The following is a 9314-nucleotide window of genomic DNA, read 5'->3' on the forward strand; positions in this document are numbered from 1 at the left end:
TGATAGAGGAGTTTGAGGAAGTTGGGGAACCCGTGTATGATGAGGGTGTAGATGAGGACGTGCTATATGGAGATGGTCAGGAGACCCTGGTTGTTCGAAAGAGCCTGCTGACTCCCAAGGGCGACTCAGGGGATGATTGGTTGAGGACCAACGTTTTCCACACAACCTGCACAGTTGCTAATAAAGTCTGTAAGCTGATAATTGATAGTGGCAGTTGGGAGAATGTAGTGTCTGAGGAGGCTATCGAGAAACTACAACTGAAGATGGATCGTCATCCCAAACCATACAAGTTGTCTTGGCTGAATAAAGGCAGTGAGGTAACGGTAGAAAAACGATGCTTAGTGTCTTTCTCAATTGGAAAAAAATATTTTGATAATGCTTGGTGTGATGTGGTATCAATGGACGCCTGTCATGTTTTGTTGGGACGACCTTGACAGTATGATCGCAGTGTTATCCATGATGGGCGGAAGAATACTTATTCTCTTAGTATCAAAGGAAAGAGTTGTTTTGGTGCCTCGCTGGGAAGGAAACATCCCTACCTCGGTAGTTAAAAACCCCAATCTACTTTCTATGTCCAGGTTTTGGTTGAGGTTGGGCGTGAAAAAATAGTTTATGCTTTAATGCCTCGTGAAAATAGTACGGCGAGTGTGGATTCAGAATTTCCAGTAGAAGTACAACAACTACTGATGGAGTTTTCTGACTTGATGCCAGAGGATCTTCCTCCAGGATTACCACCTATGAGGGACATTCAACATCAGATCGACCTCATTCCGGGGTCGAGTCTACCAAACCGACCAGCATATCGCCTCAGTCCCAAGGAAGCTGAAGAGTTGCAGCGACAGGTGGTAGAATTATTGGAAAGGGGCTACATTCGTGAGAGTATGAGTCCTTGTGCAGTTCCTGCTCTCCTAGTGCCGAAGAAAGATGGGTCATGGCGTATGTGTGTCGACAGCAGGGCAATTAACAGGATTACAGTGAAGTACAGGTTTCCAATTCCCCGTCTGGACGACATGTTGGATCAATTGTCCGGTTATAAGGTTTTCTCAAAAATTGACCTTAAAAGTGGATACCACCAGATCAGAATCAGACCTGGAGATGAGTGGAAGACCGCGTTCAAGACACAGCATGGGTTGTACGAGTGGATGGTCATGCCCTTTGGACTATCCAACGCACCCAGCACTTTTATGAGGTTTATGCATCAGGTTTTACGGCCTTTCATGGGGAAATTTGTGGTAGTTTATTTTGATGACATACTTATTTATAGTCTGACATGGGAGTCACATTTTAATCATCTTCGTGCTGCCTTTGATGTAATGAGGGCGGAGCGCTTATTCGTCAATCAGAATAAGTGTTCTTTCTTCACAACTTTTGTAACTTTTTTGGGTTTTGTTGTGTCTACTGATGGTGTTCATGCAGATCAATCCAAAATTGAGGCAGTTTTGAATTGGCTGAAACCAAAAACTTTGCACGATGTCAGGAGTTTCCATGGATTGGCATCCTTCTATCGTCGATTCATCAGAAACTTTAGTACCTTGATTGCTCCTATCACAGAGTGCCTTAAAGGGCGTGATTTTCAGTGGACTGAGGAGGCAGAGGCTAGCTTTCAGTTGGTTAAGCAGAAGATGACGGAGACCCCAGTCTTGGCATTTCCGAATTTTGAAAAGGTGTTCGAGGTAAATTGTGATGCGTCTGGAGTTGGCATTGGTGGTGTTCTGAGTCACGAGGGACGTACAGTAGCCTTTTTTAGTGAGAAGCTATCGGGATCAAAGAAAAATTATTTCACTTATGACCTGGAGTTCTATGCCATAGTTCAGACGCTGAAGCATTGGCGCCATTACCTGGTACAGAGGGAGTTCATCCTTGTTACTGATCATGAGGCTTTGAAATACATCAATGGTCAGCACAAGTTGAGTAGGCGACATGCAAAGTGGGTGGCGTACTTGCAGGAGTTTACTTTCACACTCAGGCATCAAGCAGGGAGTTTGAATCGAGTAGCAGATGCATTGAGTCGTCGCACATTACTCCTCACCACCATGAGCACCAAGATTGTCGGATTTGAGGCATTTCCTGATATGTATGCTGCGGATCCCTCATTTGGGAAGATAATTCGGGAGGTAACTGATAATCACCGACATGATTTTGTTTTACATAATGGTTACCTGTTTCGTGGATTGCGGTTATGCATTTCAGATTGTTCACTAAGGCAGCAGATTATTAGTGAACTTCATAACGAAGGACATTTTGGGCGAGACAAGACATTGGCATTGGTCTCTTCTGATTATTACTGTCCTAAGTTGAGCAGTGATGTGGCACATTATGTGGAGCGGTGTTATGTATGTCAACGGTCTAAAGGGGCTCTTACTAATGCTGGATTGTACACACCATTACCCGTACCTGAAGCTCCTTGGTTTGATGTCAGTATGGATTTTATCTTGGGCTTACCTCGTACACAGCGGGCGATGGATTCCATTTTTGTTGTTGTTGACAGATTTTCAAAGATGGCTCATTTTGTGGCTTGCCGGAAGACAATGGATGCTACTCGGATTGCTCATCTTTATTTCAGAGAGATTGTGCGTTTACATGGTGTCCCACAGTCAATTACTTCTGATCGTGATACTAAGTTTATGAGTCATTTCTGGAGGAGTTTGTGGGAGAAACTTGGAACGAAATTGAATTTTAGCAGCGCATACCATCCCCAAACAGATGGTGAGACTGAGGTGGTGAATCGGAGTTTGGGAAATCTTTTGAGAAGTTTAGCCGGGACTAAACTGAAACAGTGGGATTTGGCATTACCTCAAGCAGAGTTTGCTTATAACCGGTCAAGGAATAGAACCACCGGATTGAGTCCTTTTGAAATTGTCTTTGGTCGAAATCCATCCGGAGTACTTGATTTGGCTCCAATTCCACGTGTGGGTCGCTTCAATAATAAAGCTGATGAGATGGCTGAACATCTTTGAGGTATCCATGAGCAGGTGAAGTTGTCCATACAGGATAGTAATACTAAGTACAAAGTTCAGGCAGATAGTCATAGACGCCAGGTGTTGTTTGATGTTGGTGATTTTGTTTGGGCAGTATTAACTCGTGATCGTTTTCCAGTTGGGGAATACAATAAACTAAAGGAGTGGAAGATTGGACCTTGTGAAGTGCTGCAGAAGATCAATGATAATGCTTACAGGTTGCGCCTCCCAAGTCATTTGAAGACCTCTGACGTCTTCAACGTAAAACACCTAAGCCCTTGTTTTATGGAGTCCGATGAAATTACTGTAACTCGAGGGCGAGTTCTTTTCAACCCGGGCGACTGATGTAGGAGGATCCGAGTCAAGTGATGCTGATTTGTCAGATTGCACGATGATGGCGCTGAGATACCATGAGATGGCGGATCGGCGCAAAGATGGAAAGTAAATCACCATTATTTCCTTAATTGGGAGATTTTGACGCGTCTTTGGTAATTTGGCCATAACTTTGGCTACGGTTATCGAAATCGCTATTATGACCCCAATTCGGAAAGCTCTCTTCGGTGCGCACATCGTGGACGTCAATTTCAAGCCCAAAATCCACTGTTTTCCTTTCCAAAATTCAATTTTAAGTTATTTTTTACTATTTATGGTAATATTTAGTTTCCTTTTTTTTTATATGTTAGAGAACTCGAATTAAGCCAAATTTTTGGCAACTTACTTCTTTTACTTAATATTTTATTTGGGTATAATTTCGGGATTTTGCCATTTTTGGTAATTTTCCAATAATTTCGTATTTCGCAGCTATTTAACCCGGCTTGTGGGTTAGTTTTCAGCATTCTGCATTATTAATAATATTGAGTTGAATTCAGAGTATTTTCTCGGTTTTTTTGGGCGTTTTCTATCGTTCTTTTCTTGCGAATCATCTGCTACAACCAGCCAATAGGATAATCACTATCCTACCTGGCGTCACCATATAAGACTTTAAGGCCCTTATAGAAAATACCCCAATACCGTACCGCGAGGGCGTTGCCCCCGCACCCCCAACCCATTCCGCTCCATTCCGTTCGATGCACTCCACACCAACGTCGGTCCATTTAATTCAAGGCCTGTGTTTCATTCTATATGAGCCACGTGCACAACAATCTCCACCTTGACGAATATTCACCCTTTAGGAGAAAAAACATAACTTGAAAAAATTACACCATCTAGGACCAATGGGTTGGGACACATTCTCTCTAATAGCTAGAGATGTTAATCAAGTTCAAGCAATGCTTGAGCCTATCCATTGTGATTGACTTTGTCATCATGTCTGCTGCATTCTCTGAGGTATGCACTTTCTCTAACAACAGCTCTTCTGAAGTAACCAACTTTTTTAATCTTATGAAATCTCACGTCAATGTGCTTGGTTCTTGCATGATAAATCTGGTTCTTAGCTAGGAAGATGGCGCTTTGACTATCACAGTACAGCTTCATTCCATTTTGCTTGATCCCAAGTTCCCTGACAAGTCCTTTCAACCACAATAATTCCTTGGCTGCCTCAATTGCCGCCATGTACTCTGCTTCAGTTGTAGATAATGCTACAAGTGATTGCACCATTGACCTCCAACATATGGGCCCACCTGCGAGGGTGAAAACATAACCTGTATGGGACTTTCTGTCATCCAAGTCCCTTGCATATTCTGCATCTACATATCCTTGAACTGAGATATCACCATGTTGTCTCTCAAACATGATCCCGCACTCTATTGTACCTTTCAAGTACTTGAAAATCCACTTTACAGCTCTCCAATGCTCTCTACCAGGATTAGCCATATACTTACTAACCACACTGACTGCATATGCTAAATCTGGTCTGGTACACACCATTGCATACATCAAACATCCAACTGCGCTGGCATAAGGTACCTTAGACATCTCTACAACATCTTTTTCACTCTTTGGGCACTGATTATTAGACAATCTGAAGTGATTTGCAAGTGGTGTGGCAACTGATTTTGCATCTGACATGCTAAACCTCTCTAACACTTTCTTCAAATAATTTTTCTGAGACACCCATAATTTTCTGGCTTTCTTCTTCCTGTTGATTTCCATGCAAAGAATTTTCTTAGCCAGTCCCAAGTCTTTCATATCAAACTTACTGCTCAACAAAGATTTCAATTTGTCTACCTTATCCATGTTCTTAGCAGCAATTAACATGTCGTCCACATACAACATCAAGAAAATATATGAGTTATCCTCAAGAACTCTGTAGTAAACGCAACAATCATACTCACAACGACTGTAGCCAATTTGAATCATATGAGAGTCGAACTTCTTGTACCATTGTCGTGGAGACTGCTTAAGCCCGTATAAAGACTTCTTCAGTTTACACACAAGATTCTCTGTTCCTGATTCCAAAAATCCTTTTGGCTGCTCTATGAAAATCTGTTCCTCCAAATCACCATGAAGGAAAGCAGTCTTCACATCTAACTGCTCTAACTCCAAATCAAAATTAGCCACCATTGCCAAAACAATCCTGGTGGAAGTGTGTCTGACGACCGGAGAGAAAATTTCATCATAATCTACTCCCTTCCTCTGTGAATATCCCTTTGTTAGTAATCGAGCTTTGTATCTTTCTCCTTCCTTTTCTGATATTGCTTCTTTCTTTCTATACACCCACTCACACCCTATCTGTTTCCTCCCCTCTGGAAGCTCCACCAAATCCCAAGTATCATTTTTATGTAGTGATTCAATTTTCTCCGTCATAACCTCTATCAATTTACCTTTCTCCTGACTACCAATGGCATCCTGAAAAGTTATAGGATCGCTGTTGCTGGTAATGAGTGCATAAGAAACCGAATCCTCGAATCCATACTTTGCTGGTGGCTTGGTCGTGCGACGTGGTCTATCTAAGGCAACACTATGATACTGCTCCACCTCTGACCTAGAACTATCTGCTCCCTGAGCATTAATTTCTGTGTTTACATTGTCTAGCTTTACTTGCACCACTTGACTCTTCCCTCTGCTCTCGTCTGAATCGAGCTTTTCTTTATCTGTAGAAGCTTTAAGTATAAATGCTTCATCAAATACTGCATCCCTACTTATCACCATCTTCCTGGCCTCTGGATCCCAAAACTTGTATCCCTTTACACCTTTAACATAGCCCAGAAAAATACATTTTCTTGATTTAGGATCAAGTTTGGATCGCTGATCACTAGATACATGCACATACGCCGGACAACCAAATACTCTCAATTCAGAATAATCAACTTCATTGCCTGTCCAAACTTCCTCTGCAACTTTCCCTCTAGTGCTGCTCGTGGTGATCTGTTTATGATATAACATGCCATGTTCACTACTTCTGCCCAAAAACTCTTCGAGAGTCCTACATTCAGCCTCAAACATCTTGCCCGTTTTGCAATTGTTCTGTTCATCCTTTCCACAACACCATTCTGTTGCGGTATCTTGCGAACTGTATAGTGCCGCTGAATACCATGCTCCTCACAAAATTTCAAAAACTGTGAATTTGTATACTCTGTATCGTTATTTGTCCTTAGATACTTAATTTTTCTGCCCATCTGGTTCTCTACTTCTGCTTTTCATAATTTGAACTTGGCAAAAGTTTCAGACTTGTGCTTCATGAAATATACCCAAGCTTTTCTAGAGAAGTCATCAATGAAAGTAATAAAATATTGAGATCCACTTTTGGACAATTCCCTCACTGGTCCCCAAATATCTGAGTGCACATAATCAAGAATTCCCTTTGTCTTGTGCTTTCCCATCTTGAACTGTACTCTGGACTGTTTTCCAAGTACACAGAACTTGCAGAAATTCAGCCTGCATGATTTTACCCCCTTCAACAAATTCCTCTTGTGAAGCTCAACTCTGCCACGTTCTCCTATATGCCCTAGTCGCATATGCTATAGAAGAGTGTCATCTAACATCAGATTCTACTGTAGCAACTCCACCTACAACTGTATCCCCAAGTAGTTTGTAGATATTCCCTACTAATTTCTGACCCTTCATCACAATCATAGCCCATTTCTTCACTGTTAGAGCCCCACACTCTGACTTATAAGAGTAATCATTTGTGTCTAAAGTGCCTAAAGAAATTAGATTCTTTTTTAACTCGGGTACATGCCTAACATTTTCCAAGGTCCTTATCACACCATTGAACATTTAAAATTTTATGGACTCCATTCCAATGACCTTACATGATGCATCATTACCCATCAGAATAGATCCAAAATTACCAGAACGATATGAATGAAACCAATCCCGGTGAGGACACATGTGATATGAACAGGCTGAATCAAGTATCCAACAGTCATTTAATTTTACAGAATTACCTGCAGAGACTGATAACATGTCTCCATCTCCAGAATCTGAGTCTCCTTCTGCAACACTAGTTGAGTTTGAGGACCCATCACCTTTCCTTTCATCATTCTGCTTCTTATTGGGACAGCCTCTCTTAAAGTGGCCCATCTGATGGCATTTGTAGCACTTGACGTTTTTCTTATTTTGATTCCTAGATTTTGATCTTGTGTTCCCTCTAAAAGAAACACCCTTGTCTTTCCTTCTCCCACGATCCTGGTAGCCTTTTACGATCAACCCTTCACTTGTGAAGTTTCACTAGTACGCAGTTTCCACTGGTTGTAGGCTAACAGGGCTGATGTGACTTCTTCCAATTCGAGAGTCTCTTTACCCCACGTCAACGTGGTCACCAGATGGTCGTACGAAGGAGGCAGTGAGCACAACAAAATCATTGCCTTGTTTTCATCATCAAACTTGATTTCAAGTCGCAATAGATCGCTGATGATTTGATTGAACACATTGTTGTGTTGAATCAGATCCGTACCCTCCAACATCTTCAACCCGTACAGCCGCTGCTTTAGATGCAGCTTGTTCGTGAGAGACTTTGACATATAACGACTCTCCAATTTCTCCCAAATTTTCGTCGGAGACTCAACGTCTATTACGTGATACATGATTTCGTCCGCCAAACAAAGCCGAATTGTACCAATTGCTCGCGCCTCGAGCTCTTCCCAATCGGCATCTGACGTACCCTCTGATTTCCTTCCAGATAGTGCCTTCATCATCCCTTGCTGCGCCAACAAATCTTTCACCCTTTGCTGCCATAATTCGAAGTTCCCAAATCCGTCAAATTTCATCACATCAAATTTTGCAATCGAAGAACTCGCCATCCGAACCTGGCTCTGATATCAGTTGTTGGATTTTATGCGCAATATTAAAGAGATGAAAACGAAAATCAATACAAGAATTTTACGTGGTTCGGCAATGTGCCTACATCCATGAGAGCGAAGCGGAGATTTCTTTATTCAGTTATTAAAAATAGGGTTACAACATATTATTTATACTAATTCTAGCGTGGGCCCATATAAGATTTTAAGGCCCGTACAGCATCGGCCAATTTGATCCAGGGCCCGTGTTACACTCTATATGAGCCACATGCACAACAAAAATTGTGTAAATTAATTACTGCTCCCTAAAGGAAGTCAGCTTCGTCGTAGTCCTTGTTAATGTACCAGAAAGCGTCCCCTTCCCCGTCCTTGGCTAGGTTTCTGATTTTTCTGTTATCATGTTTGGTTACTTTTGCATTTTTCATATATCTATGCTCTCTGTTTTGCCTGAATACAGCAGAAAATAGAAGGATCGCTTGTCCATGTTTCGTTTCCTGTGCTAATATCAGAAATTTTGTTTAGAAAACCCATATGCTATGAGACATAAATTATGTCTCTATGAACCGGGCTTTGGTTGAAGTTTCTCTGTTATAGTTTATAATATTTTGTTGATGGAACTTCTTACATTGTTTCAAATATGTTTTCATCGTTTATGCAAGCATGCCCTTTTCCCCCATTCTTAATTATTTGACAAATTTGTAGAATGAGCTGGATTATGGTTCTGAGGAGTCTCCTCAAACTGCAATGCTGTCGACTCAATCAGGAACACCCGTATCTTCTAATTCATTTGGTCCTGCTGCAACTATTGGACAAGGACTGCGATCTGGTAATTCCGATAACCAAACGAAAAACTCCGTTTTCTCAAACGCCCTCTCCAGTCCTGTTCGTCGGACTCTTCAGCACTATCATCTGACTCATGGGAGTTCCCATACGAATAACATTAACGGACAAAGAAACAGTGAGAACACTTGTCACCCTGGCAGGGACCCTAATCCACCAAGCTCTAACGACACCTCAATGGATATGCATGCAGATAGCCCGGGCCATGATTCTCCGTACTGAAATTCTAGTAGAGTTCAGAAGTCCGAGAGTCAACACACTTGTGCAGAAAAAGGTTGTGCTAACAATGAATGCAATGTTTCACAGAAAACGTGTGGTCTGGATGGATCGTGTCGTG

At 41.8% G+C, this 9314-nt stretch overlaps 1 protein-coding gene across 1 annotated transcript in view; it reads left to right on the forward strand.

The window, feature by feature from the left end:
* Positions 1 to 9308, forward strand: part of LOC111397082 — a 14974-nt gene extending 5666 nt beyond the window's left edge. Inside the window, exon 3 of the mRNA XM_023023817.1 lies at positions 8840 to 9308. Coding sequence (XP_022879585.1) covers positions 8840 to 9199 — 360 coding nt within the window. The 3' untranslated portion in view covers positions 9200 to 9308. The remainder of the gene's footprint in view (positions 1 to 8839) is intronic.
* Positions 9309 to 9314: the final 6 nt, after the last annotated feature.

The sequence above is a fragment of the Olea europaea genome, chromosome 7 (assembly GCF_002742605.1).
Source record: "Olea europaea var. sylvestris chromosome 7, O_europaea_v1, whole genome shotgun sequence".
In the NCBI taxonomy this organism is placed as follows: Eukaryota; Viridiplantae; Streptophyta; class Magnoliopsida; order Lamiales; family Oleaceae; genus Olea; species Olea europaea.